Source organism: Bacillus rossius, chromosome 1 (genome assembly GCF_032445375.1).
Source record: "Bacillus rossius redtenbacheri isolate Brsri chromosome 1, Brsri_v3, whole genome shotgun sequence".
Classification (NCBI taxonomy): domain Eukaryota; kingdom Metazoa; phylum Arthropoda; class Insecta; order Phasmatodea; family Bacillidae; genus Bacillus; species Bacillus rossius.
The window spans coordinates 62,087,426-62,105,851 of record NC_086330.1 but is presented as its reverse complement, the minus strand read 5'-3'; the positions used below and the strand labels follow the sequence as shown (position 1 = coordinate 62,105,851).

At 39.3% G+C, this 18,426-nt stretch overlaps 1 protein-coding gene across 1 annotated transcript in view; it reads left to right on the top strand.

Moving 5' to 3' along the window:
- Positions 1-3,093: 3,093 nt before the first annotated feature.
- Positions 3,094-18,426, top strand: part of LOC134536716 (RNA-binding protein MEX3B) — a 62,461-nt gene continuing 47,128 nt past the window's right edge. The window contains exon 1 of the mRNA XM_063376596.1: positions 3,094-3,576. Within this exon, the coding sequence (XP_063232666.1) occupies positions 3,321-3,576 (256 nt within the window). The 5' untranslated portion in view covers positions 3,094-3,320. The remainder of the gene's footprint in view (positions 3,577-18,426) is intronic.

Genomic DNA, 18,426 nt, shown 5'->3' with positions numbered 1-18,426 from the left:
ACCCTGAATGGCTCGAAAACACTTAAAATCGAAAGAGAAAGATTTTTAACAATTTTTAAACTTTCGAAATTTTGGGGCTTTAACCACCTGGGTGGGGGGGTGGGGGGACCCCGAATGGCACGGAAACACTCCAAATCGAAAGAGATATAAAGGAATATAAGAATGTAGGCATTTACTGTACTCCTATCTACCATAATAACAATATTGACAAATATAAAAACTTATTACCTACCTATGAATAATGATTTTTTTCTGCAAATTAAATTGTAATATACAAAAACGGTATTGAAAATTGAAACAAATATGGCGACACTACAAACTGTCAAGATCTTTATTTTTTTCTTACTCTCTACTTAGTTCCTTACAATAGAAAAACGTAACGTAATGGCTTGAAAACTATTGCTCGGCAGGCATAGAGGAATGACACTAACAGTTTGTATATCTATGACACACATTACATAAAATTAAGATATATTTTTTAACCCGTTTAAGATTTTTTTTTTTTTATTTTTTTTTTTTTTTAGACAAAATATAGCCTATGTCCATCCCCAGGATATAATCTATCTCCTTGCCAAATTTCATTACGATCCGTTCAGCCGTTCAGTCGGGAAAAGGTAACAAACAAACAGACAAAGACAGACAGACAGACAGACAGACAGAGTTACTTTCGCATTTATAATATATGAACATAACTTCACTTACATAAATACATACAAAAACATTTATTAACACAATTTATATCACCATAGTACAATAAATAAATGTTTTTTTTTAATTATATGGACCAGTTTCTAAATATCAGTATCTGAAATATATGATTTAAAAGCACATATATATATATAATTTTTATTTGTATGTAGCCTTTTTATATCTTGTATTTTTTTTTGCTGTAAGCTGCGTGCACATTGTAAAAATATATTCTCATAATTTTTTTTCATTACGTGCCTAAAGAAGTACAATCTAATCTCACTTATATAAATACACTTGAAAATACATTTGAAAAAGTTTATAAACATATTTTATATAATTAATATTCACAATAAATTAATGTTTTGAATGATATGGACCAGTTATTCAATATCAATCACTAAATTATAAGATTTAAAAGCACATGTAAATTTTTTATTTATATGCATTTTTTTTTATTCTGTGAAAATATTGTTGCACGGTGCGTTCACATCGTGAATTCACTCTCATATTTTTTTCATAACGTGGCTAAAAAATAAATATTCAAAAGTTTTAATTTTACCAATTTTTATTTATATTAAACGAGACTACGTCCAAACATTGCGTGTATTTCAATATAAAAATAAACGTGAGAAATTTTTGATTATTTAAATTTACTTAAAATTATAAAACTTGTTTAAAAAGAGTTTTTACATTTATATTCATGCGTATATTTGTTATTTATTTATAATAATTAATTTTGCATAGTTAATGTAAATTAAACTTTTCAGCCAGTAAAAACTTTAAAAATACAATCCATAACATTTATTTTTACAGATAAATACCCAAAATAGTGTGTGGCTAAGTGCATAAGAGAACTTTGTTACAAAAAAAAGGGGCAATTATCAAGGTCAAATTCGGACTCTATATAGTATACAGATATGTTTTCAGGAAAGTGTATCAATGAGATGATTTAAAACAGCATAAGAGAATAGCGAGAAAAATATACTTACCAGTCTTTAATTATTTTATTCGTTGGAACAAGGAGAGTGACTTTATCACTAATCAATGTGATTACACTAAACGTATTTGTTTCAGACTAGAGAATTTCCAGTAGAGTGCCTCGTAAGCTAGCCTATTTTGAAGCGAGGTCGAGTTTACCAGCTACTCATCGAGATCGCAGGTGTGTACGCAAGGAGAGACGGGGGATATAGCCCATTCAACTCCCCCCCCCCCCCCCCATGCCTTACTAAAAAATAAAAATATTTCTGCGTACGCTCATGTCGGGGAGAGAAGAGCTGCGAACGAATGGGCCAGTTTTCACTAGCTTAGAAATTGAACAGGACTTCACACAGCTCACAAAGTCATTTTTACTTTTTAATCACATTATTATTTATCTTGTATTATTTATTGTATGAATCATAATGTATTACAAGTTAAAAGAAAAAATAACATTATTATTTAGTTTTATTTATCTACTTCATCCTTTTAACTATTTTTAGAGACGTCAATGATAGTAAAACCATACACGAGTGACAAGCGATTAGTAAGAAAATGTCAGTCTTGGATTTTGCTTGGTGGTGATAAGAGAGGGGCGAATTAACTATTCAGGATTACCCTGATGAGTTTTTAAGCAACGAGGGGATTAATAACCAAGTTTACTCGCTACGGTGTTAAGACTACAATTTTTGTGGCCACTAAGCGTGTTGTGACTAGTTCAGTATAGTCAATTACACACAGAGAGTAATAAAACTTAACACTGACTCTTAAAAAGATGTTATGTTTTTATTCTTATATCGCGTAATTATTTTTAAATATTTAAGTGTAACAATAACTCACTGTTTTCTTACTTTCCTTCTTGAACCGTTCATCAAGAACTTAAGAGAACAAAATAACTAAGTCAAATAACGATAAAAGTAAACTAGAATTCAACTTAACTCACAGGAGTAAAGTGAGCTGCAAGTTTAGTCACCTTTTATACTTTGAGAAAGTGAGTTTGATAGCAATACTGAAATATAACCGAGTTGATACTTAAATCACCCAGTTTAACCACCTTTTTCGACGCTGTTTATGTAAAAGAAAATCAATAATATTGTAATTCAAAGAGTAACTGATCCGTCTGTGAAACTGTTAAATGTAGTGTGAACTTCAGTATCAGTTATTATTTATCACGCAGCGCTCACAGCGCAGCGCGCGGTCCACACACGACACGTGTTTCCTTCCTTTGTCTCGTCCGGCCGGGTAATTTTAGCACCGGGCCGGGTGGGAGGAGCCGGCCAATGGCGGGGCCGGGGCGAGAGAGCCGCGGCCGGGTCACGTGGCCACGCGCCAGCCAATGGCGCGCGGCCGTTCGAATTTGCCGCGCGTCCCCAGAAACTGCGCCAAACGGCCGCCATGACAGTTTGGGTCTAGCACATGCCCGGGCCGACGACGATCCAGTCCAAGTGCGGGGACGCATCGAGACGGAACGCACGCTCCACACAACTCTCCCGCGTACTGCTCCACAGAGTTTTATTTTTCTACTGTGTTCCTTTTTATTACGTGTCGTAAAATCATAGAGTAATTGTTCGTTTTTAATATTTCGACGCAAGCGAGAGTACGTGTATTTTGGAAAAGAAAAAAGTTTTTTTAAAAAAGTATTTCGATATACTGTGATGCCAGCGAGTCTTTTTTCGGAGCTGGACGAGAGCCGGTCCTGCCTCAACGAGCAGAAGGCCTTAGTTTCGCTGGCGTTCGAGCTGAGCATGTTGAATCTTGACACTTCGCCGACAACGACTGAGCCGGCGACCCCAGGGGACATCATGCCCGCGTCGTTTCCCGACGACAGCCGAGGGAAGAAGAGCCAGAACATGACCGAGTGCGTGCCAGTGCCGAGCTCCGAGCATGTGGCCGAGATCGTTGGCCGTCAAGGTATGTTCTGTACCTGTATTTGTTGTAGTGTAATTTGGCCGTTGGGGTTTAATGTTGCCGTTCCATTGCCGGACCCATTTGACGAGTACCGGGTGTTACTATTTTACAGGCGTAGCTTGAAACGCATCTTAGAGTTGAATTTCCGGGCTTAATCGTAGTGTTAAAAGTGGCGAGGGTTATTAGAATGGCTGTTTTAATTATGGTTAAAGTAGGTTTAGAGCTTGTTAGCTGTATTTTTCGTAACATTCGTATAGCTTATTCGTTACTGGCGGAAATTGATCTATTGCATGTGATTATGTACTTAAATAAATTTTGTTCTCTTGTTCTTTGTCTTTTTATTTAGTTTGTTAAAAGTAGTCTGTTAGGAACAGTTACAGTTGCTATTTCCAAGCGGGCGGTGTAGTGACGAACTTGGCCGCTTTGTTGGGGGTTACAGGGCCGGCGAGTTGCGTAACCGGTAACATTGTTAGCGTGAGGGGCAGACAGCAGGCGAGACAAAGCGTGAGCGACCGGGGTCCCTGGAGCCTGGGTGGGGAGAAGGGAAGTGGCAGCTGGCCGGAAGCCCCTCCAGGGCACACGGCCCGAACAAAGGGGGCCCCACCGAGCAGATGGTGGGCCCCAATTTTTTTGTACATTTTTCTCTCTGGGGCCCCACCATCCTTCAGCTGCCTTTATTCCTAGTTTTCTTCGAAAACGTCTTCTCCCTTTGTTGGGGATGGGAACAACTTTTCTGAAGGTGCGTGCGCAAGATTACGTTCTATTGAAATTGCTGTGGATTTTGAAACTACAGAAAACCTTCTTTTCCTGAAAGCACGATAATCTCAAGACGTAATCCCAACACGAACTTTAAATTGTTAAAAGCTTAGCTTCTCGTTGTCTTAATTTTGTGTATGTATATAATTAAAACAAATTGTTATACGTGTTATCAGGCTCACATTGTGCAAGTGCTGTCCGCATCAAAGTTTCATATTATCACTTCATATTTTGGCGGAAACTCTTGTCGAAGTAAGTTTGTAGAGGGATTCTTGCGTTTTTACTTATTTATAAAAGAGTATCAAAACAAGACAAACTTTTTGACTAGTTTAATAACTAGCCTTTAGTCCTGTGCTGTTCTGTAATAATTTTTGTCATGAACGCGTATGTTAAGATATATTTTGAGCACTTTTAACAGTGATTTTTTAAGATTATCGCTGTTAACATTAATCCTCTTAAATATATATTTTAAAATTGAATGTTTTGTTCTCGCATCCTGGGCATAGAACAAGAATTATGCAGCATTTTAGGCCTAGTTCGCTTAAGATTGCATCATTTAGTTCAAGTAAACTTTCTCTCGGTGGTGGTGTTTTATTAAATAATTTTAACAAGTTAAGCGCATTTTAAGTAGTTATTTTTAGATTAACTGCATGTTTTCTTAAACTTTGTCTTAAATCCTGTGTGCAGGAAGTAATGTTTGCAAGCAGGCTTCAACCGTGTAGTCATGTATTTTTCGTAATGTGATGAACCATTGTTTTCTTATGTTCGCAACGATTTACTGAACCACAGAATGTTTCTCCACGTTCTGATTTTTTAGTTTTTTGGTTAGAATTTTTATGCCTTGAAGTTAATTCGTGTCATGCAGTAATATATTTCAATAAGCATACGAAGTATGGAGATCACCTCATGCCGTGTTCCATTTGGGAGTTTTTATTCGGCAAGTGATCAGATTGTCGGCAATAATTTTTTTTGTTTGCGTTTGTCAGCTTACTAGCTTTTATATCCAACTCTGGATGTGTAATTTTCCCTTAGTGCACTTTACCATTTTTATGTGATGTCATTTCACTTTCATTGAATAAAATACTTAAGTAACCTAAGAACTAATCTAGGTTTATTAGTTTTTTTAACAAATTTAGGAATATTTAGCTGTTTTAAATTTAAAACTGGGATAAATGCGTTCGTAGGGTATACTAGTATTTTATTAAAACATAACCATAGTTGTGAATAAATCTATCTCTGGTAGTTATTAAATTTCAACGATTTTGGTTTATGGTAAGTTTCGAGTATCTTGCTTTCAATCTTGTTACCTAAAAATGCTAAGCACAATTAAGTACTTGCGCTTTGTTGCATGAGGGGTGATTTGCGTGAGTTGTGGATTTTTTTTTTTAAATAAATAGTTTTGGAAGCATGTAATGAAAGTAGACGTAGTTGCCGTGTGAACTGCCGCAGTAAGAGCTGGTGACGCACTGCAGACATCCCCGCCGGGCGCCGAAGTGTGTGGTAGGTCGCGCGGGGCAGTTTTCTCCGTCGATGGAACGTTGAACCGGAGAACCAGTCTCCGCCGGCTTCAAGGTCGGCCCGGGAAGGAATTCACCAGCCGTGACACAAAGAACATCCTCTCGGCCTCTCCCTCTCTCTCTAACAGCAGGTCTCTCTCTCGCCTGCCTACCTGCGCTCGTCGGGGCAGACCTCGTGACCGCCGCCCGGTCGCGGTGCATGCTGGGAGCGAGTTCGAGCGAGGAGGCGGCATGCTGCGATCGCCATTGCTTGACGTCTATAATCTTTTAACAAGCACGAGTGTCCGCAGAATTTAATTTCGTAGGAAAATGGAGGGGAGATAAAACCACTAAATCGTGGTTTGCTTTCATTTTTTTTGGGGAATGTTAGATTAAAAATTGGTTAGAATTTTGGGAGTTTTATACGCCCCTATTAAATATGAATTTAAAAAAAACAATTGTTGGCCAAATTCTATTTTTTTAATGCGATCGTTCCGTCAAGTGGCATATAATAAAACTAATAATAATAATTTTCAGGCGAATTTCCACGAAGCAATTAATCGCTATAAATACTATTTTTCAATATATCTGAGAAAAGAGTATGATGGATTCATTAGTGTCGGCAGACAGCTTATTATGCATGAAGGTAAACAAAGATGGTTACTAGACGATATTTTTTTGACTGATTCTTTAGGCTGGCCGTGTTAAAAGATGTAGCTGGTTGGCTATCAGCGATTCTTTAAAAATTTGTTTACACAATGCAAACAGTTAGTTTTGGGTGCCCAGCAAACTATCCAGCTTGATACGCAGCGGACTCCGCTACCCGCTGGTTCGAACAGCCACGTCGTAGCCTTGCCTGTGGAGCGTTACTGGACCATCACCACGCAACTCGCACTTGCTTTTCTTCACATCTTCGAAAGAAATTAGTCTTGATTAAATGTGACTCGTGCGTGCGAGTGTCTGAAACGGTGAATGTCGTTTTTTCAGGATGTTGGCAGGGAGTTTAAATTTTTAATATTTATTTCTGGCTTTTTTAGAGTAGTTTATTTGGTACCATTTTTCTATGAAAAGTGCAACATATTAGTTTTTAACCTACATTCTATATACGTACAATTAATACTTTTGCACCGGTCAAGCTTAATTGAGAAATTCACCATCAATTTTTTTTTAATGTAATTGATAACGGGTCTCACCTAAACGCTGGTGACAGAATGTGAAATGTCTCCAAATTCGTTTTTTTTTGTTTTCGTGGTTTTACACAAGTTAATTGCAGGTCATTATAGCGACACAAAACTAAACCAATGCAGGAAAATCTAAGAGGAATCAGCCATTGTCAGATGCCATCCCAGCATCTTCCCGGAGTGGTTTCTGGAATCCTGACATGATTTGCTGGGTCAGGATTCGAACCAGGGCCCCCTTAATTTCGTCATTTGAAATGCCTTATGAGTCAGCATGTCTGGTATCTCGCGTCTTTTTGGGAGTTTAAATTACATTAGATACTTATTATGACTTCATAGATTTCGAGGTCATTGTAATAAGCCGCACGTGCCTATCGTGTTGGTTTCATATCTATTTTTACTAACGAACAAGGGGTTATATCTTAAAATGAACACACAACTAACGAGTGTGAAATGCCCTACATTTGAATCATTGGAAACAAATTTTTTGTCACCTTAAAAAATCTTGCTTAATGAAAATGCCAGTAAATTGACATCTCTAATTTTATTGCGCGGCAGGGTGATTAGATGAGTCATTTTCATGGTACTTGTTCCATTATCATGGCACGTGTACCGTTTTTTGCGTGTTGTGTACTATTAATTACCATCAGGGGCGAAAATGTGTAGGATTCCCAGGGGCGGTCTGCGTAACTACTTTTCATTCCTGTTTAAGATTTAAGTAGTCTACCTTGATTTTTTTCTTGGTGTTGGGGGGGGGGGGGGGAATTACATTTTTTTATTTGATACGGGTAGCATAATTTTCAAAGATTATTTAAGAATTATTTTACATCAAGTAGCGCGATGATTTATATCCCAAACGTGTCATTGTTTTGAATGGTTAGTAAACTGCAAATCCAAATCGTGTATTTGCGATTGTGGAATACACGAGCTTGTTAGCGGGAGTGTATAACCCAGTCGATCAAGTGTTTATTAAAAGTGTAAAACGTACCACAGACGGTAGTGACAGTGTTTTTTTTTTCTTGTAGCACTCTTATATCTGGTGTGCAATTATATCCTGTAATATCGGCGACCTACAGGAGCAGCGTACGCAGAATTTAATTTCGCTAAAAAAAGGGGGTGGGGGAAAGACAACTTTTCTCGCTAGTTGCTTTAAAATAATTTACTTTTTTTGGTGGGTATAAATTGTTTTTAGCATTCCTAGTTGGGAAGGCTCTCCACCAGCTGTGTTGATTATATATATTTTTGTCATTTGGATTAATTTTACTCGATGGCTATTTATTTTTAATTAGCTACATCTTTGCATTTGTTTTCACAAATATTATTACAGTAAAATTCAGAGTTAAGAATAGTAGGTGTAAAAGGTTGGATTTTTACACCAAGATCAACAAATTCCAGGGATGTTTAAATAAAAATAGCCCTTATTTAAAATGAATGACAAAAACCAACCAATGACGCGAGAGACCATGCCTTGTTCCCACGTCGCGTGTCTTGGCAAGTCTGAGCACTTGCCGACGTGATGTTTTGTCGTCCGTCGAACCATAATGTTGGACATTCCACGGGGTTATGGCCAGACACCTAGTCCTTCGGAGCAGTGGCGAGTAGTAAGAAGGCTCGTGTCGCCGCCGATGTGGGCCGGACCAGTTGGTCGGCGCGTGCGTGCGGTGTGTTTCCCACGCACCGGCGCGCGCGGGGGGCGGCTGCCCGTGCCCTTGGGGCGGGAGTCACCTTGGGCGCGCACGACGCCGGCTCGCCTGCCCGGGGTTATCAGTCGCCGTCCTCGGGGAGGTTGTTAGCACGCGGGCAGCGATGCCGCGACTTCCGGTGCGCGCGCCGCCCGTCTCCGGGCGTTGTCCCCTCCCCCGCCGCTCCTCGTGGTGCCGGCACCGGAGACCGGCTAGTGTTCTAACTTGCGAGTCGTGAAATAAGTGGCTGGAGCGGTAGCTACAGGTGTTTACAGGTCATGAGTTTCCAGCAGCCTGTTACTAATTTGAAATTTATGTTACATCTTATTTCAGTTTGATCTCACATTGAACATAAATGTTAAAAGATACTATACTGTCCACTTAAATCACGTGGAAATAATCCCTGAAACGGTTTTAGATTAGTTTTTTTTCTTCTGAGAATAGATCCAGTCGATTTCGTACTGTTTAATTTAGCTTATTACATATAAAAATTAACCCTACTATTTAAAGAGGTCCTGAAATTGTACGCACTCTTATCTCGAAAATCCCTTCGACCCCAGTCCGCCACTGCCCACTTGCGAAAAGTCGTGGCCCGTTTTGAGCTTACTAATTCTGACCACACCTTTTGGAATGTCCCAAGTTTCGTTGGCATTAAGCGCCAGAATGAAGTGTTCTGCATTAAATTAATTTTCGTTTAATGACTTTCAACATGTACACTAGTATTTAGGGAGTACCTACAATTTGTGGAGAAAAATGCACTTAGTATTTTTTTTACTTTTGTTGGAATAATGGACCCGTGCGTGGGAGGCAGGTTTAGGTCTATTTCATTGGTCGTCTGAACTAGTGACAAGTTCTCGCGCATGGCGTTTAATTTTCCCATTTTTACTTTCATTGCATACAACCAAAAGTTGGACAAAACAATGAAGATGGCATTCCTGGCAGGAAATAATTCCGTCCAATGTGCAGCATCTTACGATCTGATCTGCGGGTAGTGTACGTGGAAAGTTGTCGGTGGTTTGAATGAATCCCGTGATAATTAATTTCACTTTAGCCCGCAGCCCTTGTAAGTTTTTGACTGAAAGGCATTTCGCCCGTGTAGGTTCATCAGGTATCATGTTCCCGCTCGCGTGGCACCAACTAGGGTGGACCTGCCTCGCTGATGCATTTTTTGTTCACTATAGTGATAGTTGTATTGATGTAATTTAAGACAGATTCCAGAAGTAAAAAATACTTACGGTTTTAATATTTTGTTTATATAGTTCTGTCGATAGATAAATGACCAGCCTTCACTCTGCATGAAAGTTGACGGCTCGGTGATAAGAACACTTTCTCTACCCCAGGCGCCGATAATGTAATCTAGTAGGGAGGCGATGCTAAGCCCATTGGGAGTTTGTCTTCCAGTATGCGCTTGGGAGGTTGTTGCTAGTACGTCAGAATGCTTTTTTAATACTTGTACTTCCGGCCAGTAGTGCGCAGTAGGGAAAAAAATTGCGTATTAATAAAATGACTATATTCCATTAAAATTGAAATAAAGAAAACGCGTTTTGGCAATCACAACTGTACATTGCCCTATGTCGTTTCATGTCCTCGTTTCGATGCAGTGGGTTATTGATATTTATTTGTTGGTGCATTCTAATATGGTGTGTATTTAACCATGTACATGCAATTTTTTTAATGGCAGAAAAGGTATGTTCAGTACCATAATTTTGTAAACAAAACACGTGGCCGTGTTTAAATAAGCTGACCGTACGTTTGTAATGATATAGCTGATTAGTCAGTGATGCTTATGAGTTAGGCTTTGATAAGGAATATGCGTTGAGATGAGTTATATAGTGAAAATAAGATGTTTGTTTAGTTGTGAAGACTCGTTTGTTGGCTTAAAAGCTGTTTACCTTTTAAAAAATGTTATTCGTGCTTAGGTGACATGAATTGGCCTGTGTCTTCAGGCTTCTTGGAAGTGGCAGGGGCGGGTCGGCGCCGAGAAGCGTGGCAACAGCGCCTCGTTCATTGCCTCTATCCTGCCTGCATCCCTCCCCGCTTCCCGCGCTTGAAGCCCACGGGCCTCCCCCCTCCTCCAGGGGGGCGCCATCCTACCACAACCCTGCGCTCGTCTGTTGTCGCTTTCTTACCACGACGGCCGCGGCAACACATCGCATTATTGTAAACATGCGGTTTCACTTAAGCCAATAATGATTGCAAGTTAATATTTGACTTTTTTTTTGTTAGTACCTGTGAGCCCACGCTGCTTGAGCAATCGTTTAAATATTGTGGGATGCAGTTGAACAGAGCCTATGCGTGCATCTTTCCAACTGTACTGTGAACAGTTGTAGTCCAGCGTTGTAAGTATAATTTGTTTCTTGCTTCAGGGGAATATATAATTCCAAAGACGCAATATTAGTTTCAACAGTTTTTAGGCGATAATTATTTTGTATCGTTTAGATTTCAAAATTGTCCTCCTTAAGGCATAGTATAAAACTTGTGAAAAGCCCGAAGTTCAGTGACTCGCTTCTATAGATAAGTTTTTCCTATGACGTAAACTGTTACTAAGCCTGTGCCTTAACTAAGACAAATTTTCAATATTAAAAGTTATCAGTTAATTGTTAAATGTGTTTAAACCAATATGGCGGCCTTCGGTTCTTATATATTCCATCTTAACCAATCTCCCATCTTAACCCATTCCGACAAGTAATGAAAGAAAATCCTCACGCAAATGCATACATAAACTCGTAGCCAGTTTTACTGCAGGCGGCGCGCAAGATATTCCACGCGGCCAAGCTATCAGTCGGGGGTTAAGCTGTCTCATGTCCAGCGGTGTATCTAAAAGTTGGTCACCGTTCACTATTATACGTGAGTGTAGGGCTGTCTCGTTTTCAGGCCCCCCCCCCCCCCCCCCTCCAATTCCATTCAATCAATGCGCATTACATCTCGTCTTGAATTAGTCCTATGTCGACTAGTCCGGCCCTAATTGAGTTGCAAACATTAAAACGTAGTGGAAATACTTTTAGCTTTAGTGTGTATCTGCTGTTTTTTTAGTATTAATCGGAAATAACTTACCCCCCGATTATATGCCAATTTGGTTTATGGCAGAACGCAAGTACTTGCCACTGAGCTTTGTGTCCGTAAAATCAGTCATCAGTTGCATATTCGTTGATAATTAAAAAAATGAAATTAGATGAGAATGTGATTATTTCGGTCCCAATTTAACGGTTGACTACTGATTCTCTGTTGGCTTGGTGTGCCACTGCTCCAAGCCCTGTGGAGGGCCAACAGTGGTCCGCGAACCACGGGTTGATCGTCATTGCCCGTATTGAGTCGTCATGCATAATTTATAAAGACTCGCAAAGACGAATCATTCAGCAGTGGTAAAAGCGATTGGCGAGGATTCGTTGAAGAGTTGGGAAATCGGCGTGAATTACCTCTAAGCGAGGGAAAACTTAGAATATCAAAGGAACTTCAGGAATTTCAGGGGAAAAATCAGGGAATAGTCGAGGAAATGTGTCGGGGAATTGAAAGTGAAATTTTTATAGGCTTACCACATGCGCCTCGAATCCGTCCCTCTAAGATATGTCCCAAAAGGTTGAAAATAGTCATTTACAACAAATAAACTATGACGTTGAAACATTAATTTCCGGAATCAATACATAGCCGTAATCTTACCTATGTTTATTACATAGCTATTGAAACTAAGATATATGGGAGAACAGTAGTAGAATAAGATAGGTACGAAAGTTAACTTCAGTTGTTTATTATTTTTTGATTTTTGAATTACTAAATTTCCTCCAATATTTTTTTCTCTAGTCTCAAAATTTTTTTCTCACGGTTTCGATCCGCACATCCTAATTAAAAGCCAATATTGTAGATAGTGCAACTACATGAGCACAGCCTGTGGTAGTGGGAGACCTGGAGTCGGTTAGTGGGCGTCGTTGGCCGGCCTGGCAGCCCGTGGACCACGAGCCGCGCGCGGGGGCGGAGGGAGGTTCCGCCGGCCGACCGCCGAGGCCCTGACCGAGGTGTTTGACCTTGGCGGCTCGCTGCCGCTCTCCCTCAGCCTTGAACTTGCCCGCCGACTGCCGGAACGAATTGGCTGACGACTCAGGGTATTGCGTCGGAGTCGCTCATCCCGGCCGAGACTATTTTAAGAAATAAACACTTCTTGGATCGGCGATAGTGCATCTCTGGAGTTTTTTTTTGGACCTGACCATTTTCTCGAACTATTGTCGGGTGTGAGCCACAGGGTTGCTGCAGGTATAGAAAACAAGGGAAATGGGGAACTTAAAACGGTTAGGAAATACCAGGTAAACGTACAATTATTTCTAATATTTTCTTGTGACAGCAAAATTGAACCTAAAATACAATTTCCGCCAATGTTCAGGCGCCTCACAAACTGCTTAAAACTTTTGCTAATCACAAAATTTCCTTTTCTTGAATCATGTCATCGTTCTGTGAACACAAGGGGGTAAACTAATTTCCGGATGCTTACATACAGTTAGATAGCCTAAATTCGATAGCTTTAGATGAATATATAGCAATTGTTACAAACTTGTATCTATCTAAAATGGCGTTAATTTTGCAAAGGTGACATTTCAAAGCACACTCGTCTTTCCCCCAAAGAAGCAATACCAAGCTAGCTGCGGGATAATTTATGTCTGAAATGTCGGGCAAACTTGATTCAGTTTTGGAAAAGCTGTAAACGTCGGGGAAATTAGGAAATTAAAGCTTGTAGCAACCGTGAAGCACTTGCTTTGAAAATGAAATTTTCGCGTACTCTATTTTTGAGACTATGGACCTGATTTTTTTTTGTGTAAACTAACGTCGTGGGGATAGTAGTATGAACCTGACATTTTCACCTAGTCTGTCGGGTTGTAGACAGTATAGAACTGATAGTACTATCTCGCGTCGGGTGGCGAGACAGTAAGGGCCTGGCATCGTATGAGCTCATTTCGGGTTGTACAGTTCATATCATATTGTATAGTCGCCTGTCTAGTGGAATACTGTTCGGACCTGACATTTGAGTTCGCTCACATTAGGTGATACGGTACCCGTTGTGAATTTGAACTTGCTACTTTCCCATGATTATAGTCAGTTGACCCGGCCAGTACCTTCTTTCCGCATGCCGCAGAATACAGATAGAATTTCCATCGCCTGCCAAGCGTAATGTGATTTCCTGAATTTTACTAGCGTGTTAGTTATTATTTGTAGGGTTAGCCGATGAAGTTAACCTTATGCATGCATGTATGGTGGGACACAGATAATGGCCAGACTTATAAATTGAGTGGTAAGTTTTCCAAAGGTGGACATAGATTTTGCCACGAAATAAAATTGTGTAGTTATCTAGTGGCATTAACATATTTTATGTTGTAGACAACTATCATGGTGCAAAGACTAGATTATTCCTTTTGTACGAAATATTTCTGGGCGATCATATTTTTATTTATTTTTTATTTTGATAATTTTATAAATGTTTTGTACATAATTGCACTAACTTAGTTCGTCAGTGTAAATACCTATTAGGTGTAACTGGTTTCAGTTCTGGGCGTAACTTGAGAAAATTTAGAAAAATTAACAGTAAAACATTACATTAATAGTCCACGCAGAGTAAGTTTATTAAAAACGAAAACTTTCACAGCAGACTTAAATAAGAAAAAAATTAATTGCTTTGTATGTCACGGGGTACTAAGAATTTTGAGAAACAACCCTAATTAAGATATTAATTACAGAATGTAGACAAATTTAAGAAATTGGGAACTCTGATTAAACTGTAGTTGCAGACTGAATTGCATTAAAGCTTACTGCTTATATTTCAAGAAAACCTGGTGAAATTATTTGCATATAATTGTCAAAGAGGACTGTTTCTTTTTTGTTCAAAGAACAATCTTCTTTCGTGCACCAGATTTTCCTGCGCATGAGGCATCATTGGCTTAAGATTCGCCTGCATAACTAATATTTACTAACGGTACACCAATGCGCACGTTTTCTTTATTCCAAATGTATCTTAATTCACGACAAACATTTAAACGTAATAAAAATAATAGCTAGTACTAACTGCATTGAAACTGAAACTTACAAAGTTACACGCGATTTTATTACCTTAATGTCGCACCTGCTGTGTCCGCAGTCGGACAATATTTTATATTTATTTGAAGGCAAAGCCATTTCTCGAACCTGCGTGTCTGCAGGTCAGGAAATTAACGAAACTGAGTAAACAAGAAACTGTGCTGTAAGTCACGAAACTTTGAATTTATAGTTTCCTTTCGCTAACTTGCATTTTTTTACGCCTCGTTTCAGTTGAGTAGCACATTGAATGTAAATATTTGGGGACTGTGCATTTAAATCACATGAAAATTTATCTGAATTATTTTAACAAATGTTCTGAAACAATGTTCACCAGGTATTTGTAGACATTGCACACATTCACGTATGTAAAAAAAAAAAAAAAAATTCTGTTGCATTAAATGTTCAAACTGAAATTTTTAACGTTAGTTAAAATGTAGGAAAACCAACTTGGGTGCCTATAAAAAGTTAAAAAAAAAAAGATACGAAATCCAACGAGATAATTTATATAATACTTTTACTTATAGCTATATACTTGTTGCAGTTGATCGTAACGTTGCATGGCGGGCACTGTAGTATTCGGGTGATCACGGGTTGCGTTCGAGGTGCAGGAACCGAGAGTACTGCTTCCCCGGGTTCTTTGTCTGGCGTCTTCACCGGCGGCGCGGTCAACGCAGCCTTGAGATGCTTCCCAGGTTGACGCCACGTGGTCGATTGTTCACCCGCGCCCGGCGCCTTGGTGCTAGAGCGGACCATCTCCAGCATCTGAATCCCGAGCCCGAGCTGTGGCTTCTCTCGTTCGTGGTTTGAAGTGTGTAATTTTAATGGAAATTTATTTACACTTTCCGATCCAGGATTTCTGACATAAGCTGGTCTAATTTCGTTATGCTCTGTTGCCAGATATACGACATAGAGCACACAACTTTTTAATGATCATGTTTACAATGTATCTGAAATATTGGATAATTGGATGCTGTGTTGGAATGAGAATTTTGGAAATACGTTTTATTGTATTGTATCAATAGGGTAATCTGGTATTAAATATTTACTTCGAAGGAGACTTTTTGTCTGTGTTAAAATACTTCACAATTTAACGGAATGGCACGTTGAGTGCCCAACAGTTAAAAAAAAAAATAGTTTCTCGTTTGAAGTGATACTGGCGTTGAGAATTTTTTTCATTCTTATAACTATGATATACAAAATAAGATTTTAAATGTTAACAAGCTGGGTAGTATAAATCTGCCACTCGTCGGCGCCATTTAATCTACTGCGATCCAAAGGGGAGACACGATTGTAGAAATAATTTTTCTCCCATCATTTAACGGCTCATAGAATATTCAAAATATTGTGTCGTAGCGGACATAGCTGTTAGTTAAGGTTATAGAACCTCGTAATGCTACAGTTTAGTGAATTTTAATATACTGTGGCTAATTACTGATCTTTTAAATTTATCAAATTGTTGAAAAAATATGTAATGAAACGCAGGTGTCAATGTTTATCTTAATTTCGACCGTACTGATTGCCAATAAATCGCAATGTTAGCCTCGTTTCGTATGTGTGTCGAATCGGTATGTATGTAAACTATTTATTCTATGCTACTACATGCTGACGAGAGGAATTTATCACATTTAACTTACACACAGTAAACATTTCGAAATATTTAGGTCTTTTCATTGCTGAGCACTGAGTAAGAAACACTTTGACCATTTTAAAAAGCTGTACACATTATATTTGTATCAATACGTTCACGTATCAACTATAAGGTTTTGTCGTGTTGCCACGCAGTCTTCGCGGGAGGTGAAGAGTAAATTTTTCGGATTTCCACACGCTGCTTGTGTTCTCAGCTTGTTGGAGGCGGTTTGGGCAGAGATGGAGAGATGGAGTATTCCGCCTGTTCCACGTTGTAGGGATGGATAAAACAGTTTGTGTATCGAGCGGATCCAGCTGTGATGTACTCGATCGGAAATTTTAGTTGCTGAAACATACTGCACAGCAAGAAATCGACTATCGTTGAAATTTTATTCGTCTATGAACATACCGTGTCACAAAGCCTTGTGGAGTAGTGTCGGGAGTGTGCGTCAGCAGGGTTCTATATAATCAAACCAGTGAGATGCTTCATGTACAACAGTTGTCACAACGGATACATTTGTGACAAATTAGTGTTCCATAAAAATCACAAGTTTTCAATTCACGCTAAGTAAAAATTAGTAAATGGTCATGCTGAAATAGAGAAACTGTAAACAATTATACAATTATAAACCAATATTTTTCACTTGTAACATATTACGTATATTTAAAAGTAAATGTGATCCTGGTGGCGAGAGGCAACTTTTCTTGGCCTACTGTCTGAATAAGAAAATCTGAAGAGGGAAAAAATTTGTAATTTTTGTGTTCGCCGACGGGTGTACCAAAGACCCCAACATTCCTTGAAGCCATAAATTGAGTCTTCCAAGTTATGTGCCAGGGTAGGTTGTCTATCCCAAAAGTGCAACACCTCTAATTGTAATTGCATGAACATTTGTCTATAAATTTTACGGTTTGCAGATGAATAATTATTTCTAGGATATTTGCCACAGACGTTCCTGATCTAATTAAATATTAATATCTTCGTTAGTATCATCGGTGTTTTAAAAAAGTGTCGTATAGAAAAAGCAAGTTGGCGATTAGATCAAGCTCAGGAATACAACTTGGAGAGATACTAATGACTAAAAGTTTTTTTGGTTTGTTGGTTGTAGTGGGTTGCATTTTTATTTTCGCTAGTAATATTATATTGGCCCAGAAAATTGGATTTTGTAATCCGGCGCCGCAGATGCGCCAGAAGGGGAGACCTTTGCCAAGTTGCGCCAAGTTTGGTTTCCGTGGCTTATGCCTCGACGTCAAGCCTGGGATTTTTTATTTTCATCTCGCCGCTGCGTGGAAAGGAGTTTCAGTGGGTTATGGAAGTGTGAAGGGGGGAGGGGTTTGTTTATAAATGACAGTACAGTATTGCGTCGCTCTCTCTTGTTGGGCCTCCCCCCCCCCCAAATTTCTTTTAGGATAAGGGAGGGGAAGAGGTCCGCGGTGGGGCCACGTGCTGTCGCGCTGACCTTGGGGCGATGCGGGCGGCGTGCGGCGCAGGGGCAACGGCCAGACAGCCCGGCTCCGTGGAGGGGAGTTCCCCCCACTTCTGCCCGCCGCTACACCTCCCTCTTTGACGAAGATAGCGGCCGCGCTAATAAATCACGCGTCTCCCGACAGATAGCGCGTCGGCGTCTTGGGTCTCGTGGGGCCCTTTAAACTTTTGGGTCTGGGCGGTGAACGTCGTCGGGTAGTAACTTTTAAATACTTTTTAAAATTTATGATAGGGAGGTGGCTCACGTTATTTTTTACATTTTCTTTTAGTTACTGTCATTTAAGCGCTATTTCTGTAAATTAAACACTAACTCTTGCATTTGTTCTGTCGTTAGTATTTTCGACTGATATTTACCAAGTGTGATATAATTGGTGCTCAAAAGTTGCGCAAGTAATATATACATAATTGGGAGACTTCCCCCCCCCCCATTATATTACACTAATAGAACAAATGCAAAAGATATATATTTTTAAATATAAAGCGATAGCGCTTAACTAACAGTGGTGAAAAAATTAAAAAAACACGTTAATGTCTCCACCTTACCGCAAGAGATGAAGTATATATAGGCTTATATATAC